At 59.2% G+C, this 20,328-nt stretch overlaps 1 protein-coding gene across 1 annotated transcript; it reads right to left on the minus strand.

The window, feature by feature from the left end:
* Positions 1-9,379: 9,379 nt before the first annotated feature.
* Positions 9,380-16,262, minus strand: GBX1 (gastrulation brain homeobox 1). Its single transcript, XM_075417506.1, is given in 5 exon segments — positions 9,380-9,894; positions 15,437-15,965; positions 15,967-16,125; positions 16,127-16,173; positions 16,211-16,262. Coding segments are annotated over 5 exon segments (1,302 nt in total).
* Positions 16,263-20,328: the final 4,066 nt, after the last annotated feature.

The raw sequence follows: 20,328 nt of genomic DNA on the forward strand, positions 1-20,328 counted from the left end.
GCCCAGCTTTTCTGTGTGCTGCCTTTTGGGCCTCCAGTGCAGCCTCCAGTCTGCTTCTTGCCCACTCTGCAAGGTCTGGTGGATTTCCATCCCAGACTGACAAATGTTCATCCCTTTCTCCTCCAGCTTGGAAGTTGGTAACAGCAGTCCTGTGCTGAACTGGGCCCTTTGGTGGACATGGCAGAGTGCTGGGATGGGGAGGGGAGCTTTTAGGGGACTGGAGCATCTCTCCCATGAGGAAAGGCTGAGAGAGCTGGGCTTGTTTAGCCTGGAGAAGAGAAGGCTGAGAGGGAACCTTAGAAATGCCTATAAATATCTTAAGGATGGGTGTCAAGAGGATGGGGCCAGACTCTTTCCAGTGGTGCCCAGCGACAGGACAAGGGGCAATGGGCACAAACTGAAGCAGAGGAAGTTCCAGCTGAACTTCTTCCCTCTGAGGGTGACAGAGCACTGGAACAGGCTGCCCAGGGAAGTCGTGGATTCCCCTTCTCTGGAGATTTTCAAGACCCGGCTGGACGCGGTCCTGTGCAGCCTGCTCTGGGTGACCCTGCTTTGGCAGGGGGTTGGATGGGGTGATCCCCACATGTTCCTTCCAACCCCTGCCATTCTGTGATTCTGTGAGATGTATCAACACCAGACGCCGTGGGACAATGCAGGGACACGGCCCCAGAGGGATGCATGACTCCAGTGGGATCAGGGATGGGCAGAGCAGAGAGGTGTGCTGGGCAGGGGACATGCTGGGTCAGAAATGCTGGGGCCAGCTGGTCCCTGTACACAGTACAGTGAGTTTGAAGCTGGGGGTGGGGGGGAGGCAAAGATGGGCAGGGAATGGTGGGCTGTCTCAGCGAGCAAGGAGCCTGGGTGGTTTGCTACGGCTAAAAGGTTGCTGCAGAAGACTGGGTCATCTGGTCCCAAGGCGCAGACAGCCCCCAGGCAGGGAGCCATCATTCTCTGCTTTGCCATCCCTGACCGCACGTGTCTCTCCCAGCTTTTGGCAGGGTAAGGCCCCAGAGCTGCTGGTTCTCTTCTGGCTTCACCCAAGGCCACACCACAAGTGACGGTTTGGGGCTCCAGCGTCCCCTTTGCTGTGTCTACGTCCAGGCTCAGCGCTGACGTGGGACTGGGCATGGGTCTGGGTCCCCAAGCCTGCATGGCAGTGGTGTAGGGAAGGGAGGTACCAAGAGTCTGCTCTCCTGCCTGGCACCCCACATGCCTCAGGCTCTCCCCCACCCCGCCCCCGACCCCTGTTGCCTCCCCTCCACACCCCTTCCATGGCAAAGGGCTGCCATGCTGGTGGCTGCGGGTGGTGGCCCCAGCCCCTCCACCAGTTCTTTGACCCTTCTCTGTGTGCCGGCTGCATGTGCCAGTGTTGTGCTCCCTGTCCGGTCCCAGTCCCAGCCCTCCCTGCCTGTGCCTGTGTCAGCCCCTCACTCCCTGTCCCCTCTCTCCCTCGCGGTGCCCATCGGTGCCCCTGCACCGGCCCAGTCCCAGTCCCAGCCCGGCACGGGGTTTGGTTAATTTCCTGGCGACTGCATTAGCGGGAATGGAAGCCGAGGGACGGCAGCTCCTCTGGGGCCCATTAATCATCCCCCTCAGACAAGCTGCCTTGATTACAAGTGGCAAGAAATTCATTAGGGCTGCGGCTCTGACAACTTTTATCTGCGCGGCTGGATCTGACTCATTAGGCAGCCAAATTAAAGCCATGATGGGCCCTGATGAAATTCACTGCTTGTTTATCTTGTGCGATCTGATACATCTGCCCATACATCATCTCCCGTGCGGGATCCCGCCCGGCCCAGCCCCGGCGCCTCCCTTCCCATCCCAGCCCTGCCTGGGCACCCCTGGCCTTCGGCACAGCCCAGACCCAGCCCTGGGCCGGGGTCTCCAGCCAAACCCCTCGCTTGCCCCTGCTCTTCACCTGCGGGTCTGCCCCCGGGTCGGGGCTGGGAGCAGTGGCCGTGCCAGCAGGGGCCATATGAGGACAGCGCTGTGGCCACACGGCCCTGAGCAGCCCCTCCGGGGCCACGCGGTGCCCCTGGGGGTGTGCAGACCCCTGCGGGGCACCCACAGCCCTGGCCGGGTCCTTGTGGTGGCACCGCTCGCAGCGTGCAGACCCGCGGAGACAGACCCGGCGCCCTGCTGTTGCCTGCAACTTGCGAATGGGTGCTGGGGGTCCAGGGGCTGCCCAGGGAAAAGGAGCTTGTGCCCAGGGGGAAGGAGCGCCAGCAGCCCCCGCCGTGGGCTCTGACACCATCCTGAACAGCCAAGACAAAAGCCCTTTTCTTGAGCTCATGAGCAGGCAGGCAAGGCCACTGTGGGCTGCTGGCACCTTCAGGAAGGTCTCACTGCCACCCCATACCAGTGTGCTGCCCCCGGGCAAGGGCCGGCGCTGGCCATGGGCAGCCTTTGGGCTGCAGCACACTGTTCTTCCAGCAGGAAGGTGTTTGCACTGAACAACAGCATCCCTGTCAAGAAAAAAAAGGGTACCCCCATCTGGCAGTGGGGCCAGGCCCCAGCAGCAGCCCTCTGGTCCTGCCCCAGCCCAGCGTTATCCCACTGTTCATGTGGTGGTCCACATGGCTTCACGCCGTCCTGAGCCAGCACGGGCTGAGGCAGGAGCTGCTCTGTCCATGTTTGGGGGCAGGAGCTGCTGTGTCCATGTTGAGGGGCAGGAGCTGCTGCGTCTGTGTTGGTGCCAGGGAGGGCACAGGTGGACCCTCCACGCTGCTCTGTACCGCACAGGAGTGTGCCAGGACAGGAGCACCGTGAGGCTGACCCCGCACAGCGCAGCCCCCAGCAGCAACGATGACCAGACCAGCGCCTTGGCAGCACCATAACGACCCTGCCGCCAGCTGGCACCACTCGCACCGCTGAGCTGGAGCAGCGGCTGCAGCAGGATGTGGGTGCTGCAGGGCGGGAGTGAGGATGCAGACTGATGCCATCAGCACATTCGGAGTGTGCAGCCCCAGGCCGCAGGTCTACAAAGCTTCCCAGAGAGCCTGGGCACAGCAAACCACACCAGGACAAGCCCCATAGGGCACAACACGCAAACAAAGCCCCACGGGCCCCCTCACAGCCCTGGCTGAGGTGGCACAGCCTCCTGGGGGGTTATGTAGGTGGGCAGCAGCCATGACATGGGGCAGTACCACCCAGCCCCAAGGCAGCTGGGGCCATACACTTGGGTGCAAGCAGAGGTTCTTTTACAAGTGATGGCCAGAGCAGAGGTCATGCTATTGCTCTGCACTTTCGTGTTTCCAGTCAGACCTACCTCTTTGAAAGAGGGGGCAGAGGTGTGACAATGTCCCAGGTCCCTTGACCTCTGCTTGCCAAGAGAAGTCACCAATATGTTCCACTGCACCCTATATCCATGCATGTCTCGGCATCTGGTCTGCCTGTGGGTGCAGGAGTGTAGCACAGGTTCTTGCAAAGCCCTCTGGAGAAGAGTTCAGCCTGGCAGCTGAGGACACAGGCACACGCTGGTAGGCTGTGCAAGGTACGGGGCAGGCAGGCAAGTGGGAGGGACACCCCCCCCCCCTTCCCTGGGAAGGGTTTCAGCAGTCCTGCCTATCTATGGATCATCAAGCACTACAGCCCTGTCAAGTGCTTCATAACTTGCCAAGCACCCCAGTGAGCAGCAGCACAGCAGAGTGTGGCTACAGTCTCTCTCTCTCCTCCTAGCCCTCACTTCCAGCATGCCCTTGATAACTCCTTTTAGCTCTTGGGTCATTTTCCTTTGGCACTGAAGATACACCCACCAGGAGTCTACACTCTGCAGCTGGGGCCATCATGACCAGACTAACTACTGCATCCCCTCTGCAGCTCAACTCTGTCCTGCTGCAGAGCTGGCTGTAAAGGAATTGGAGGTGGTTGAGGGGAGCTCATGGCCCTTCCCGGGTGCCAGGTTGGTGGGAAAGGATGTTCATGTTCCTGTCCTGCCCACGTGCAGTCAGAGCAAATTTCCCCCCACCACGGGATAGGTTTGTGGCATTGCAGGGTTCCTGCAGTGACGACACCCGCGTTGCACAGTGCAATTTGCCTCAAAGGGTGTGCTTGTTCAGGCACTGACCCTCACACAGGCCTACGCACCCTTGTTTCAGGGTAGGCACATGCAGTGCCAGCCATGTCCCCAGACCTTGGCCAGGCACTCCTGACAAAGGCGAGGAGTATGCTGAGCTGCCTTCTAAAGGAAACCTGCAGCAGCACAGATTCCCCACCAGTGCAGCACAGCGCAGTGCAGCGTTCCTCTGCCCTGCCTGAAGTCTGCTCATACTGGGGTTGGAGGGACGATGACAGCCACCACTGCACACCAACTTTGGAAAAAAAAAAAATCCCAGTGTGACCTCCTGGGGAACTGTTCTGTGAGCCACTCAACTAAGCATCCAAGTGAGTCATGGAGAGGCTGACTAATGAACAACAGTAGCATCAGCACCATAGAAGAGCAACGAGGCTGGTGAAAGGTGTAGGGAACAAGTCTTATGAGGAGCGGTTGAGGGAGCTGGGGCTGTTTCGTCTGGAGAAGAGGAGGGTGAGGGGAGACCTTATTGCTCTCTACAACTACCTGAAAGGAGGTTGTAGTGAGGCAGGTATTGGTCTCTTCTCCCAAGTACCTAGCGATAGGACGAGAGGAAATCACCTCAAGTTGTGTCGGGGAGGTTTAGATTGGATATTAGGAAAATTCCTTTACTGCAAGAGTGGTCAGGCATTGGAACAGGCTGCCTGGAGAAGTGGTGGAGTTCCCATCCCTGGAGGAGTTAAAAAAAACTTGTAGATGTGGCACTTCAGGAAATGGTTTAGCAGGCATGGTGGTGTTGGGTTGACAGTTGGACTTCATGATGTTAGAGATCTTTTCCAACCTTAATGATTCTATGATTCTATGTTGTGGCCCATCAAATGTTCATACTAGTGCATTGTTAGAGAATGCTATGAATTAGCTTTGCTGCACTAAAAAATCTTTCGCTGAGAGGGGATCACTGAGTGAGTAAATACCCCCAATCACTACTCCATCCGTAGTTCTTTAAGAACCATTGTCCAGGTAAATGAGTGGGCAGGTCTGGGTAGAAAGAATTCCCTTGTAAATGATGAAACTGTCTTCATTAGGGCAAAATAAGTCTTGTTTGTATGTATGTGTGTGTATATATATATGTATAAAAATGTCTATAAATAAATGCATGTCCATGTATGTACCTTTTACTCTATGTGTGTATGTGTGCACACATGCATATGCACAAGTGTGTGCATTGGGGTATCCATGTAAGAGTCTCCTCTGCCAGTTCCTACTCCAGGACACAGACAAGAGACAGAAGGTGGTACATGGGAAATTCCAACTAGATAGAAGGAAGAAAAATACTAGGAAGGTGGTCAGACACTGCAACAGGGGCCTGGAGAGGTAGGATCACCATCCTTGGACATACTTGAAGTCAGCTGGACAAGTTCCTCGGCATCCTGATCTAATGGGACCAGCTTTGAGCAGGTGTTGGACCAGAGAGCTGCTGAGGTCCCTTCCTATCTGCATGGCTCTGTCATGCCAGGGTCTGTCTTCTCTGCCCAGTTTTTCATTGTTGCTCTCCTCCTCCCACCCACCCAGGTCTAAATGATTCAGTACCTATAACCGTAGCTTGTGGGGCATGCTGCACCCTCGGCCCCAGCAGCATTTCTGTTTGGGGGAGGTTCTGTAACCACTTCGTGCAGTGTGGACAGTGCCATTCGCTGCAGCCACTGGTGTGCTGCAGTGCTTTGCTCCGTGCTATGCAGGAGGCATCAGAGTCATTGCAAAGCACAAGGTTCACAGGGGAGCTCTGTTCTGCACAGTGCAAGGAGCACTCAGCTGCTCTGCACCCCAACACCCCTGGTGACAGCAGTGAGCCTGTCACCTCCATCAGCACCAGACTGAGCTTCACCTCGCTGCAGCACTTGCAGTTATATTAACACAACTGTTCGTGGGGTTGCACTGTGACTGCTCTGGGACTGCTCTAACTCAGTAACAAAAAAAGCCGAAAACCAAGTAACTGCTAAGAAGCTGAAAGCTCCAGTTCTCCAATCCAGTCTACAGGCAGTCAATGAACAAGTATGAGGTCAGAGTTGGGCTGCTTTGCACACAGAGTTCAGGTTGGTAGTGGCATGACCAGTGGGGGGAGAACGATGGGTTAAGAACACAATAAACTGGTGCTGTCACTGGGGCAGAACATATCAAATCACAGTGTCAGCTAGAAATGCCGAGAATAACGGGTTCTTGGGCCCTAAAATAAAATTTAACTTCTTTCAGTGTCACTGCCCCAACCCTGCAGCTATGGGCATTTTTCAGAGCTCTGTGTTTATTCTTGTACTGCTGTGCTCTGCTAGGTTGCAGTGGCACAGGCCCCTCATGTGGACACATTTATAGTGACAGAGCACTGCTTATTGCTGCATAATTGCTTTATCCTGCCTCCCTCTGCCCTTCCCACCCTCCTTCACCAGCTGGCCCAGATGTAAGTGCATCAGTTCACATGCAGGAGTTACTGCAATTGGTGCAAATGATGTTCTTGCCTTTTGCAGCCATGTAGTGTAGACAAGTTACCATTCTCTGCCTCAGACCAGCCCAGACCCAAGGAGGGAGAAGCAGGGAGTACCTGAGCTGTGGTTTTCAGGTGCAGGCAGCTCTACCACTGTGTGTTGAAGGGAACTGCCAGCTCCCCTGAGGGTAGGGCAGCTGGGGTCATCTACCAGAGGACATTTACCTCCTGTGATCCAGAGCGAATGCCTACCTGAGCAGGCCAAGCCCACACTGGGGATGCTGTGAGCAACACCAGTCCAGGCAGTTCCTGAGAACGCATTCGCCTTTCCAGGTTGGTGGTGCAGGAGACAGAGGCAGAAACTGTCCTGCCATGGCTGCAGGAAGCCAGCTGTGCTCTGCTTCCCAGCAAATGCTGAGAAATCCAGGTCATGAAAAGATCCTGCAGAACTGTCTCAGGACCTGCAACAAACATCTCATGGAAAGAAGCACCCACCCGGGACATCCAGAAGCACAGCTTTGTCCTAACAGTTGCTCTGCTCTGAGCTGTGGCTGTCCTCACGCAGGCCAGCCAGAGCCAGTAGCTGCACGACAAGGACAGCCACCCACCAGTGCCCTGAGGCTACAGGGCTCTGCAGGAGGAGTGGGCTGCGCGGGCTGAGTGCGGGGTCCACACTCCAGATTAAGATAATACACCTGCCAAACAGGGAAGGGCCATGGGGAGGGAGCACACACACGCACACCCCCATCCCCCAGGCAGCATGGAGATGGGCCAGCCCTTGCTGTGGCATCAGGGAGTGCACCCAGCAAGGTGAATTTGGCTCTTGCTGTCAGGGGTGTTGCACACTCTTTCTAAGCTGTGTCTCCCAGGGAAGGGTGCCAATGGCTAGCTGGGCCCTGTGTGAACAGAACTCCATATGAAACCTAAGAGCAATTGGTGTCCCAGCAGCATCATGTCCCACACCCTCGAAGAGAGCCTTCTCCCTGTCCAGGAACCTCTGGTGGGATTACATTGGGTGCTGTTACTGCAGCACAGATGCACGAGCTCCCTTGCCCCATGGGCTGGGCTGGGTGATGTTTGTCAAACCAGCAACAGAGGCTTTCGTGGCTGGACACCTAATTAGCAGTGGAATCATATGGTCCTCCACACTGTTGACTCAGGAGTGTCCATGCAGCTGTGCCCCGTGCAAAACTGGCTCTTCATCAGGTTCTGGGGTTGGGCTCAGTCATGTGAGATAGGCCCTGGCTTCAGAAGCAGCATCTCGTGCAATAGCTCTCAAGAGCAGACTGTTCCAGCCTCGCTGGCCTAGATGAGAGAGTCCCTGCCCAGCAAGCCTGAAACCCCTCTCCTGTACCAGCGCAGTGAGACCCAGCAGCTGCTGCAGGCTGGGGCAAGGAGACACAGTGTCGGTGCCAGCAGTGCCTGGTCCCCGCTGGCCCTGCTCACTGCTGCGGAACCTCAGCAGAGTGGTAAGAGAAGCAGCAGCTGTTACTGGTGAGACAGGCTGAGGTTTCCAAGGAAGGGCAAGACCCTCACCTTACCCTGAGCCCAGCCATGGGACAGGCAGCCCTGGCAGCCTGCACCGCCCCAGGATTCAGTGGCAGTAAGGCACCTGAGCTGCAGGAGGATTTCTCCATTCACTCCCCATGGGCTGGGGAGGAGGAAAGCCTTCAAGGCAGGACTCTTCTAGCAGACAGTGCAGCCCTGAAGAGCTGGAGGACATTGCATCGCTGGGGCTCAGATGCGGCGGTGGCATGTGGGACTGAGTGTGCACAGAGCTGGCACAGGACGCCGGGGCAGCGCTGGGGACAGCAGGCAGGCATCCCGTCTGGATCGGGCAGAGGCCGAGGAGGCTGTGGGCACAGGCTTCTCACCCTGCGGCCAGCAAAGGCACAAGGCCCATCAGGCGGGCAGGGCTTTGCCCTCAGGGAGGGTGGCAATCTGCCATCATGCGAAGCAGACCTCAGGGATGGGTCCCTCCTGTACCAGGGCCTGGGGCAGCACGGGTGCCGGCTCTCCCGGGGCAGGGCAGGGAGTGCAGCCGTGTCGGAGCTCCGGGGACCAGCGCACAGGTCCCTCTGACCCCGGGCAGCGCTGCTGGCCTGGGGCAGGCCGTGGTGGCAGGGGCTGCTGGAGACGGGGACGGACGGCCCCGGCCCGCGCACCTCCCCGCCGGCGGGAGGGCGGACCCGGGGATGGTCCCGGACGCTTCCCAGCCCCTGCCTCGCTTCTCTGCCCCGTCCCGTGTCTCGGCACCGGCACCGGACCGGGTCCGATGGAGCCCGCAAGACCACCGCTGCTCCCTGCACAGCTGTCGGGTCCGCGGACCCCGGTACCGGCCGACGGGCGGGCGAGCCCCGGATCCTCCCGCCCTCCCCGGCCGCCCGTCGAGGTCGGCACAGCCGCCCACTGCCCCAGTCTGTGCCCCTGCCTCTGTCCCCTCCCCTGCCTCTGCCCCAGCCCCTTCCCCTTCCCTATCCCCTGCCCGTCTCTGCTCCTGCCCCTGCCCCTTCCCCTGTCTTTGCCCCTGCGGCCGCCCGTCCCTGCAGCGCGGCTGGTCGGGCAGCACCGCGGAAGAACCTCGCCTCGCTCCATAGAAAATAATTTATTGAAATCACAGCTATACATGGGCGGGCGCCCGCGGGCAGCGCGGCCCCGGCCCCGGCCCGTCCCGGCGCGGCTGGCGGCTGGAGCCTGCGGGGGGCAGGCGGCCCGCGCTCCCCGCGGCACGGACCGACGGACACGCTGCCGTATGTACAGAGTTTACACGGAATAAATAAGGGACATGTACAGAGGAGTGCGGGCGGGCGCCCGGGCCGCGCCCCCGCCGCGCCGCTCGCCCCTGCTGCCGGCGGCCCGCCCGCCCCAGGGTCCGAGAGCCCCGACGGCGCTCAGGGCCGGGCGCCCTGCTCGATCTGCTGGTGCTGGCTGCGCACGGCGAAGCGGTTGACGTGCACGGGGATGGGCACCACGATCTTGGGGTTGCGGACAGGCTCGCCCGAGCGGTTGCTCACGTTGCCCGCCTTGATGCGTTTCCACTTGGCGCGGCGGTTCTGGAACCAGATCTTCACCTGCACCTCGCTCAGCTTCAGGGCGTGCGCGATCTGCGAGCGCTCCGTCAGGCTCAGGTACTTCTTGCAGTGGAACTCCTTCTCCAGCTCCAGCAGCTGCTCGCTGGTGAAGGCCGTGCGTCGCCGGCGGCTCTTCCCGGCCCCGGAGCCCGGCGGGGTCTGCTCGGCCGCGGGGCCGCCCTTGCCCTTCCCCTTGGCCCCCGCCGCGGCCGCCCCGTCCAGGAAAGGCTCCTCCTCGCTGTCGCCCGCCGAGCTCTCCTCCTCACGCTCGCTGCACGGCGTCGCCGCCGACTTCACCTCCAGCTTCTCCTCGTCCGAGCTGTACGCCTTCCCATCTGCGGGGCACACAGCGTCAGCGCCCGACGGCTCCCCGACGGGCTCCCCCCATCCCCCCCCCCCCCCCCCACCCCGGCGCCGGGGATCGCGGCGGGCGGCTGCAGCTCCTCCCGCGGCGGCGGGGTCTGCAAGCGCTGGCTGCCTCCGCGTCCCCGCAGCCCAGGGGCCGCCCGCGCTGCCCGCTGCAGCAGCAGCTTCCCCGGCCCCCGCACTCGGCCCCGCTGCAGGCAGCACCGGCTGCTGCTGTCCCAGAGCCCCGCGCCGTCTGCTTCCCGCTGCCTGCAGCCTGGCCGGCCCTATGTGTGAGCATCACAGCAGCAGCCGCCTTCCCCATCCCACAGCCCAGCCGCAGCAGCATCACTGCCTCATTCCAGCAGAGCACACTGCAACCCTTCCAGGACTTGTTCGGACCTGCGCACCCAGAAAGGAAGCCTGTACCTTGCCCCTCAGCTCAGCCCTCCCTCTGTCCCATCCCACAGCACCTGACCATCGATGCTGTTCCCCCGGGAAGAAGCCAGCCAAGAGCAGCTGAAGGACTGTGCTGGAAACAAGCAGCCTGAGCCAGTTCCAGCCCAGCAAACCTCTGTGCAGGGCTCTGCAGGACATGGGGTGTCCTGCTGCCAGCTGTCTCTCCTTAACCTCAGGACACACTACAGCAGAGCTGCGAAGCCAGGGAACAAGGTGCTTATGCAGCTGATGCTCAAGGCTTAGCTCCCCCCAACAGTCTGTGCAGAGGGGCAGGCTAGAGGCTGCCAACATCACTCAACAGACAGGACCTCATCCCAGGCCACCCAGACAGGAGGCAGCGCTGGGACCACTGCAGACACCTCTGTTGCATTGCCTGCAAGGATACTGATAGGGTACAGGGGTATGAATCTTCTTGCCAGCTTCTTGTGTCCCAAACTGCTGCCTGAATGATTAAATAGCCATGGAGCAAGTGAGGACATGGGTGGGGGGGACAGTGGGGAGGAAAGAGGCCTGTAAGCCAGTCACTTCCTTGGTAGAAGGGCTCAAACAAAGGCTTTGGAGGAGATCAAAGTGAGAAGATGCTCCTTGCCCACAGCCAGGGGTTGTGGAGGGAGAGGATCCACAGCTATGCAGAAGCAGATGAAGAAGATTTTCTGTCATGCTGAGTGAGACTGGAAGAGACCAGTAAATTCCCAAGTCTGGCCCAACAGCAGGAATCACTGCTGGAAGGAGCTGGTCTTGAAGTACTGCCTCTCTCAATATAATCCTACATGCAGAAGAAGCAGCAGCTCTCCAATCTTCCAAGCAGCGTCCAGGCACTGGCACACACACCCTGGACCACTGGATCTCTAGACAGCTCAGCTCAGCTCAGCAGGAAAGGCAGAACATCCCTCAGATGCCTGAAGGTGCAGGGTTGCAAATACACAAGCAGCAACTACAAGAAACTGCTTGAGCCCAGGAGACATTTGTAGGAGTCTGGCTGCTGTGGAGGTCCCACATCCCTTGCCAATCCTGCAGCAAGTCTGTGGCTTCTTGAGAGTCGGTGGGTGGCTTTGGAGATATGGAATCCTCTCCCTGCTTCATATAGCGGGAAAGAAACACCTTCATCTCTATCCTGGTGTAGAAGAACAGACAGTAACCTCTTTCTTCTGGAGGGTCAGGGGCAGGGGGAGAAATCTCACTTATGCACAGGTATAGTAAAGACCCAGAGAATTTGTGCTTTTGGGGCTGAGGACTAGCAGCAGGTGGCACGGAGCACTTTGGCTGTCAAACCACAGTCTCATGCAAGCACTTTGCTAAAGAAAACGAGAGCTGTTATTTCTGTGTACCACCTCTGTCCATTGGAGCACAAGGCCTGACAAGAGCGCTTTTATGAGGATGTCAGTGTCTTTACCAACAGTACTCATAGATCCTGCCCTGACTCTGCGCTGCCCCAGCAATGGAGGATGGCATCACAGCAGCCACACTATTAAACAGTGCTGATCTGGCAGTTTGCTCCTGCAGGCCCAAACTGTGCCCCAAGAGACTGGAAGAAGGCTGAGCTACCAACTGCAACATCTCACTTTGCAGAACAGGTACTATCTCTGGATACACTCTTCTTAACCAGACTCCAAATTTTAAACTGGCTCTAGCAGACTAACGTGGCTCACATTTGTGTCTTAGAAAAAGGCTGGGTTTGCAGTAAGGAACTCAGGACTATCTGATGACAGAGTCTAAACCAGAGGTTTTCACAAAGAAAATTGGTATATTGGTCTGTTAGTCACCCAGTATATCCCCATCGAGGAAGTAATGGAGGCAAGAGAACTCACTCATTTGGTGGTAGGGTATACCGAGACTTTCAGAGGCCTTTGAACAGGAAGTGAAGCTGTCATGAAGCAAAGCACTGTGACTTCAAAAAATCAGCGAGAAGGCAGTAGATGAAGAATAGGATTGACCCATTGCTTTGCTCTTCACAAAGTCCCAGCTGTTTGTTGATCATCTTATGGATGTGGTTAGCATGGTGAGTAGAGTTGGGGATCACAGCTAACAAAGTTATTAAAGCATGATCAGGGGACCCGGATCGAGAATGGATATTGTGACAGCCAGAACAGTCCTGTGCTGGTAAGCGCACAAGAGGTCCTTATTATGTTCATAGGGAACAATGGGAAATTTCGCCTTCACTGAACGTGAAGTTACTGCACCAACCCAAGAGAAGGTCTCAGACCACTGTCTGGACCTTGGTGAAGACCTCTACAGCTCAGGAACAAACATGCTCTCAGGAGAGGCTTGGAGAGCTGGAGGTGTAGAGTACCTTAATGCTGAGGGTCATACTCTTTGTTGCAGATGTAGTAACAAACCAAACTCCAAGCTTTGCTGCTTCTTATCACCAGTTTCCCTACTCACCTCTCCCCTCTCAAGAAGTGTGACAACAGCTGGAAGAAAGTTTGAAACATAGTAGATGCAGAGAGAGGCCCTAAAATAGAGCACAGATTCCTTTGGCTGATCTGGCAAGCAATGGATCTTCTCTCCATAACACACCTGCATGATGGAGATACTAATGGAGCCCAGGGACAGAAATAGTCACTTTAGGGTATAATTTACTTGATGTCAACAAAACAGACAAAAGGAGGCATTTCTTCTTTGCATGGTTCTTCTACAGATAAGAGATCTGTGGAACACCTTGCCCCAGGATGTGGCTGATGCAAAGTTTATCTCTCCTTTCTGGTGGACTCTAGGAGAAACCAGATAAGGTCACAGAAGAGGAATTGGTCAAAGATTATTAAATATACGGAAACAACACCTGGCTCAGGAAGCCCCTGAAGTGCAGGTGGTTGGATGCGAGGGAGGTGTCATTTTTAGAAAGTATTGCACAGGTTGTGCTCTCTTACTCTTCCCTGGACAATTGCTTTTGGCCAAGGCCACAGATAGGATGCTAGTGCAAACTGCATTGTTGATAGTTTTTGATGCCTCCTTTTGACATGAATCATCTTTCTCTCCCTTCATTGTGGAAAAAGCCCACAGCAACCATCCTAGCTTTCATCTGAGATGGTTGGTAAAACAAACCCTGTTGTCCACCTCCAAGGGCTCTGGCTGGTACAGTCAGGAGAAACATTAGGTAAAGGAGAAGGTGGGAACATCTGGCCTGACAAATACTCTTGGACCTGGGCAGAGCAGCCCACTGGCTCAGGTCCACATAAGCGCATGCTTGTGCAAAAGGACAAGCATCCTTCATGGCTCCAGAGCAAGCACAGTGCTGAGAGACAGCTAATAGGCAGCAGCGAACGAACAGCAGTAGCAAGACTTATTTCCTTCCATCACATGAGCCAGTCACAACAGGGTAAGTCTTAGAGACACAGTTTCTCAATATCAGAAACGGCCACTGTCTGGGACAGCTCATCTGAGTCCCTTGGGAGGAGAGAACATGGCTTAGCTATGGAGGAGCCATGGAGGGAGAGCAAGCACAATGCTGTTCATTTGACTGGGAAGATGTGGTGATACAGACGGTTTTGGTCAGAGCAGTTCTGTCCCTGAGGAGACTTTCATAACAAAAGTGAGATCACACTGGGCTTTTGACTCAGCACAGAGGCCTGGGAGCACCAGAGGAACACCAAAGACCCAATAATCCACAAAGGCAGTGGAGAGGCAAAATGGCCTGGTTGTCCTGCTGAGGGATGAGGTTCAAGGGATACCTGAGTGAAGGAAACAGTCTTCTGAGGTAAGAACAAGGCAGGGCAAGCAAGAAACCCGGGCTTATCCAGGCGAGGCTAAAGGGAGGGTGCAGAACAAGCAGCAAAGCACTGCAAGAAGCAGCAGAGACTTCTCAGCACGCACCCCTGCTAGGAAGCCTGTGAGACAAAGACGGATCTCATGGGTGACCAGGGGAGACAGCTTTCAGGACAGACCACGTCAGAGAAAGCTAGCAGTTGGTTTGTCTCAGTCTCACTGCAGAAGGGACGCTTCAAGCCCTGTGCGGCAAGAGCTGAGGTGGAAGAGAGCAAGAGCTGCAGCTGCCTGAGAAACACAGAGCAACAAGTCACCGAGGCTGATGCCTGCACGCTCGGGGGAGCGGCCGTGGCTCACAAAGGCGAGGGCCCTGAGGCCTCGCCACGGCGGCGGGAGCCGCCCCCGGCCAGCACCGACGGGGTCCCGGTAGTGGAGTCGCCGCCTGCCCGCGCCGTCGGGCAAAGCAGGTGCCGAGGACGCGGGCACAGCGGACACAGCAGCGCGGGGCGGCGGACCGAGACGAGAGGAAGCAAAGCTCCGGGCAGCACGGGGAGCCGGGCGGCACGGGAGATGCCCCGCGCATCGCGGGCTCGGGAGGGGCTCGAAGCGCCGGCAACCGCCGCACGACGACGGCGGGAGGGCGGCAGAGCCCTGCCCGGGGCGGGCTGCGGGCGAGCGAGGGACCCCGCAGCCCCGCGGTCCCCCTGGGACGCGGCATCGCGTCGGGGGCAAGAGGCAGCCCGCCCCGCAGCCGCCGCGACCGGGCCCGGGCCGTGCGGGAGGGCTGCGCGCAGCCCGGCGGCCCGGGACAGCGCGGCGCCCCGCCCCAGGCCGGCTGCCAGGACCTCGGAGAGCTCCGCGCCGCCGGGCCGGAAGCGGCTCCCGGCTCCCGGGTCCCGCGCCGCTCCGGGTCCCGCCGGGGCGGACGCCCTGACCGGGGGCTCTCGCGGCTCTCCCGCCCCGCGGCCCGGAGTTTGTCTCCCAGCCGCGAAAGTTGCGGGTGGGACCCTGCGGAGCCGGCCCGGAGCGGAGGGCAACCGGCCCGGCCCGACAGGACAGAGAGGGAGCGCAGCCGCGGGCAGGTCCCGCCGCCCCGGCCCACCGCGGCCCCGCCGTCCAGCCCGCCGCGCCCCGGCCCCCAGGGCTCCCGGCTCCGCGGCTCCTGTCCCGGCGAGCTCGGGGGCCCGCGGTGCTGCCCGCCCTCAGCCGCCGCTGGGCCCGGCGGCGGAGGGAGGCCGGACAGGGGCCGGGCGGGCGGCGCTGCCCGCCGCGGGGCCCCTCGGGGCTGCGGGAGCCCCGGGCGAGGCGGGCCGGCGCTCGCCGCAGACGAGCTGGTCTTCGCCGGGCGGGGCTGGCCCGCGCCGCTCTTACCTGCCAGGCCGGGGAAGGGGTCCGGGAAGTGCAGCGGTGGCTCGGGCGGCCCCTTGTCGCGCCCCGGGGGCAGCTCCTCCGCCTCCAGGCCCTCGGTGCCCCGCCGGCAGCCGGCGTCGGGGTTGGCGCGCGGCGGGGGCAGCTCTTGCGGCGGGTAGAAGCCGTCGGGGGGCTCGGAGAAGCTGGGCAGGGCCGTGGTGAGCGCTACCATGGAGGGCACGGCCTGGCCCAGGCTGGCGCAGAAGGTGTTGGTGAGGCGGCCGGCGAAGGAGGCCAGCGGCGCCAGCGGCGGCAGCCCCGACTGCAGGGGCGCGTGGGACAGCGCCTGCGGCAGCACCAGCGGCCGGTACGGCATGAACATGGGGTACCCGGTGTAGAGCAGGTGCCCGGAGCGCGGCGGCGGCGTCCCGATGAGCGAGTCGATGGAGAAGGCGGTCCCCTGGCCGCTGGGTCTCTGCATGGCGAGCGGGCGCCGCCGGCTCCGCCGGCACCAACTTTCCGGCGAGCTCGGGCCGCCGCCAACTCGCCGCCGCCGCCGCCGCCGCCGCGGGGCCCCGCCGCGGCCCCGGCCCCGGCCCGCGCCCGCCGCCTCCCGTGGGCTCCGGCGCCCGGCGAGAGCTGCCGCCCGCCTGCCCGCTCGCTGGCTCGGCGCGGCGGAGTGGAGGCGCGCTCGGAGCCGCCCGCCCGCCCGCCCCGCCGCGGGGGGGCCGGGCCGGGCCGCGGAGGGGAGGGAGGGGAAGGGAAGGGAGGGGAGGAGGAGAGGAGAGGAGAGGAGAGGAGAGGGGAGGGGAGGCGGGCGGGGGTGTCGCCCTCTGCTCTCATCCATCTTCCGCACATCACGGTCGAGTTCCTCCTTCAGCGCCCGCTCCGGCGGGGCAAGGCTCCCCGCTCCCCCCGGCGCGGCCGGCCCCTGGGAAGGCGCCTCCCCCTCCCGCCTCATCAGCTGTTATTAATGGTGATTGATGATTAGCAATTACGGGGCCAGCACAAGGGCGCTTTTGTGGGGACGGGACGGGGCCGCGCCGCTCGGCACATCCTTCGTCGGGCCGCCCCCGGGCCCGGGACAACGGACGGGGAGAGCCGGGCGCGCTCTGACCCGGCGCCACGGCTGCTCGGAGCCGGCCCGAGCCGACGCTCCTGACGGTACCCGCCCGTTCCTGCCGGCAGAGCCCGGCGGGGAGCGGCCCGGGGCCGACGGCGCCGGGCGGGCTGGAGCGCCCCGACGGACCGGCCCTCGTCGGGCGCCGACCGGACCCGGCAGCCGGGCGCGGCCCCGCCGCTCCGGGGCCACGGTGCTGTGCCGGACGACGGCCCGTCTCCGTCCCGGGCGCGGGGGTCCGCCGGGCAGGGGGCGGCGCCCGGCGGCGGGCTCGGAGCGGGGTCTCCACGGGACGGGCGAGCGAGGAGGGCGCGGGGCCGCCCGGAGCCGCGCTGGAGCCCGAGCGGGGAGTGAGGGTCCCCGCCCCCCCCTTGCGGCTGCCCCGCGGCCCCGGCGCCGTGCACCGCGGAGGTCTCCCGGGCCCGGCTCCGTCGGGGCAGCGCCAGGCAGGCGGCTCGGAGCGTGGCCGCAGCCCGGGGCGCCGGCCCAGGCGGCTGCAGCCTGCCCGGACCCGTCGGCCGTGTGGGGGGGGTCTCCAGACCGGCCCGCTTGGCGCCGCGGCTGCACAGAGCCCCTGGGCTCTGCCCCCCACCCGCGCATCGCCGTGTGTCAGCCCGGCACCCCGGGCTGGCTGCGGATGGGCCCTTCTGCACACGGCTCACTACGGAGCGAGTGAGACCAGTGCAAGGCGAACGCTCCTGGGCTGCGGCGAGAGCTCCACAGCTCTGCCTTGCCCTGCTGCGTGTCCTGGAGAGGGTGTCTCCTTGTGGGGAGTCCCCACGCTAAAATGGAGTACTTCCCCCCCCCCCCCGCCCCCCCCCCCAGCTCGGCTCACCGGGCCTGTAATATGCTGAACATTGAGCAAACTAGAGCCCTGCTTCAGAGGAGCATCAGCATCAGGATTACTACGTAAAGCACTCAGAAGCTGAGGAATGCCAGAACTGAAGCTGTGTCTAAACTCACTCTGACTGCATTTTCAGTGGCATAGCTACACACCAGACCGCCAGCTCTCGCTCAGGGGTAGTCCTCCTCGCAGGAACCCTGCGCGTTCCTGCCTGCACTCACCCTTTGACAAGAGATGCAGTACCTCTGGCTTCTTAGAAACCCAGGCTTCCTGGTGGCATCGATATCTCTGTGAATATGCAGATTTCTTCACCACAACCCTCTCCTACTCTGTCCCGAAGGAGGTCACGTTTGTGTGGGACGTGACAGTCCACTCATGGAGCTGGACACTTGAATCCTGTGTGAAGCATGTAAATAAGGCCAAACGGGTCTGCCAGGCTGATGGTGTGGTACTCGGCCTTCCTCCACTAAATAGGCACAACCTGAATCCCCAGGGTACAGCTATGACCGAAGTACCAAGGGCCTGCACAGAGCCTCCTCTTTCTTTCGAGTCTTTTATGCCTTTCTCTACGGCACATCCTTGCAGTCTCACGGAAATATCCCTCTGTGGCAGAACCTGCCCTACTCCCAGCCAGGGAAACAGAGATGTGGAGAAGTCAGTGTTAAAATAATCATCTGGACTCAAATATTGAATCATAAAACTGAGGTTCCAAAGAGTGATCCCTCTCACCACTCTGATGCAGACACCTCCCAGTAACCGATGGCCCTTGGATCACTGAGGAAGAGATGTCTGTGTTTGTAGGGCATAAGCCATTCGGCCTCTAGTCTAGCATGAGGGCCCAAATTTCAGGCTGGGAAGGAGGCTGGCAGTGACAAGCATTTGGATGAATCCCACCTCAGGAATCAGTTGTGACATGGTAAGGGACATGCGCAAGATCTGCATGTCAGCATCCATGTTCTGTCTGTCCTTGGCCCAGCTCTCCTGTCTCATCCACCAAATGTTTCTGTGGGAAAGGAACCTTCAGGTTGGAGTCATCTTCATGCACACAGCTTGGGTTCATTCCACTGCTATCAAAGCCCATAAAATCATAGAGAGAATGAAAGCACAGCCATGTGTAAGTCACTGAATCTCAAGACCTATACTCAAAAGGGTCCAAATCAGGTCTATGCAAGCAGTTTCCTAACTCCTGAGCAATTGCAATTTGATCACTTCTTCCACGAACCTTTTACATTTAACCTTCAACCCACGCCTCACACCCTCATATAAGTTTTCAAGATATCTGAGAGACACTTGAGATAGCTGAACTTCTTTCTTCAATGACCTTGCTGGGGAAAATGAGAAAGCTGGGAATGAACTACAGCTCCCACAAGAAAGGATGACTGCCTGTGCCCAAAGCAGCAGGTCCTTTCTGAAGCCACTAACACAAACTCCCATACTGACCTCTGCAAATCGATAGCTTTCACCCTACAAGTCCCTACATATGTCTCCAAGATTAAGGTTCCGCTTACCTGATCATACACTTGCATTACCTGCAGCCCCTGCCTCTCTTCAAACAGTGAATCTCAGTTCAATTCCAGGAACAGCAAAGGCAGGCTGCTCCGATAGAGACAGGAAGCCAGGGAACAAGAGTTGCAGCATGGTAGGCAGGGCAGTGGCTTCACTGACAAGGGTTAAGTCCCACAGGACTCAAGGAAGACGAGCAGAGCAGATCTGGTGACAGTAACCAGGGTCTCCAATAGCCCAGTGATCACCCAGCAAGTTCCACTCTCCAAGTGGTGAGGCAGGTCCAAGGCCAGGTCAGAAAGTCAAATCAGTGGGTCGGGATCTTTGTCAGCATCAGGGAGGTACGAGATCAGGTGTACCTCCGGCGTAGGTCAGTCGGAGACTAAGGGTGAGAGCCTGAGCTTAAAAGCAGCTCCTCAGCCAAACAGGGGCAAGCTGTTGCTGAGGTTCCCCAAGGACAGACTGCTGCATCATCTAAATTGGCCCTGACCCCAGAGACCCAAACTCCCGGGAGGAGGGGAATGTACTCAGGGTCCTGACAACTTACTCCGCTCTGGTTTACTTTGTCTCATGAGACTTTGCAGTAAATTAAGGGATAAATTCATTTGCCAAATTGTAAAGCAAAGATCCAGAGAAGAAAAGGTTGAAGGACTAGGAAAAAATAAAAAAAGGTTGCAAGCAAAATAAAGTAAATATTTTACTATTGTACTCTAGTGTGTTCATTGAACAAGACACAGATTGAGAGCTCCCACATCCACCATCCCTGCAAGGTTAGGCAGACTGGAAGGGTGAGGGTCCGGGTGGCACATGATAACTCTGCCACCCCTTAGACCTCCACGGGCTTTCCCAGTTTCTATATCCTCTGTCTAATCTTCCAGTTTCTCACTGTCTAGTGGAAATGCAGTTTCCATGGCTTCCACTTGAGGCTCAGGCCTCCGCTGTTCAGTACGCTCCCTGGGCGTTTCTCCCTCCCCACACGCCTTCTCTGCGGGGAGCCACTCTATTACAGTTTATTGGGCTCCATCCCCCACTCACAAGCAGCTGGTATGTTCCCTCAACATGCCTGAAGACACGTCATCCAACACACCAGGTACACAGGAACTGTTAATAGCGTGTGCAATCTGTAAAGCCCCTGGTCTCGTTGCACTCTCAGCTGTTGATAGAGACCTCTCGGGACCTTGCTGGACATATTATCAGACACTGAGCTAAAAAAGAGTCTCGGAAAGAGACCTGCTTACTTGCTTCTGTTTTGGGGTTGCTGGGTCACAACTCTGTGTTTGTCAGCCTTAGCCCTTGGCCCTGAGTCTCACGGGGCTGGGCCCGGAGTACTGATGTCCAGTCTCTGCAAGCAGTGTGCTTAAGCAGTACAGACCAGCCTGTCCCAACTCCTCCAGCATGTCACTGTCTGAGTTAGCCCTCCTTCGACAGTCTGCCTCTGCTTCCCAC

The sequence above is a fragment of the Opisthocomus hoazin genome, chromosome 4 (assembly GCF_030867145.1).
Source record: "Opisthocomus hoazin isolate bOpiHoa1 chromosome 4, bOpiHoa1.hap1, whole genome shotgun sequence".
NCBI lineage: Eukaryota > Metazoa > Chordata > Aves > Opisthocomiformes > Opisthocomidae > Opisthocomus > Opisthocomus hoazin.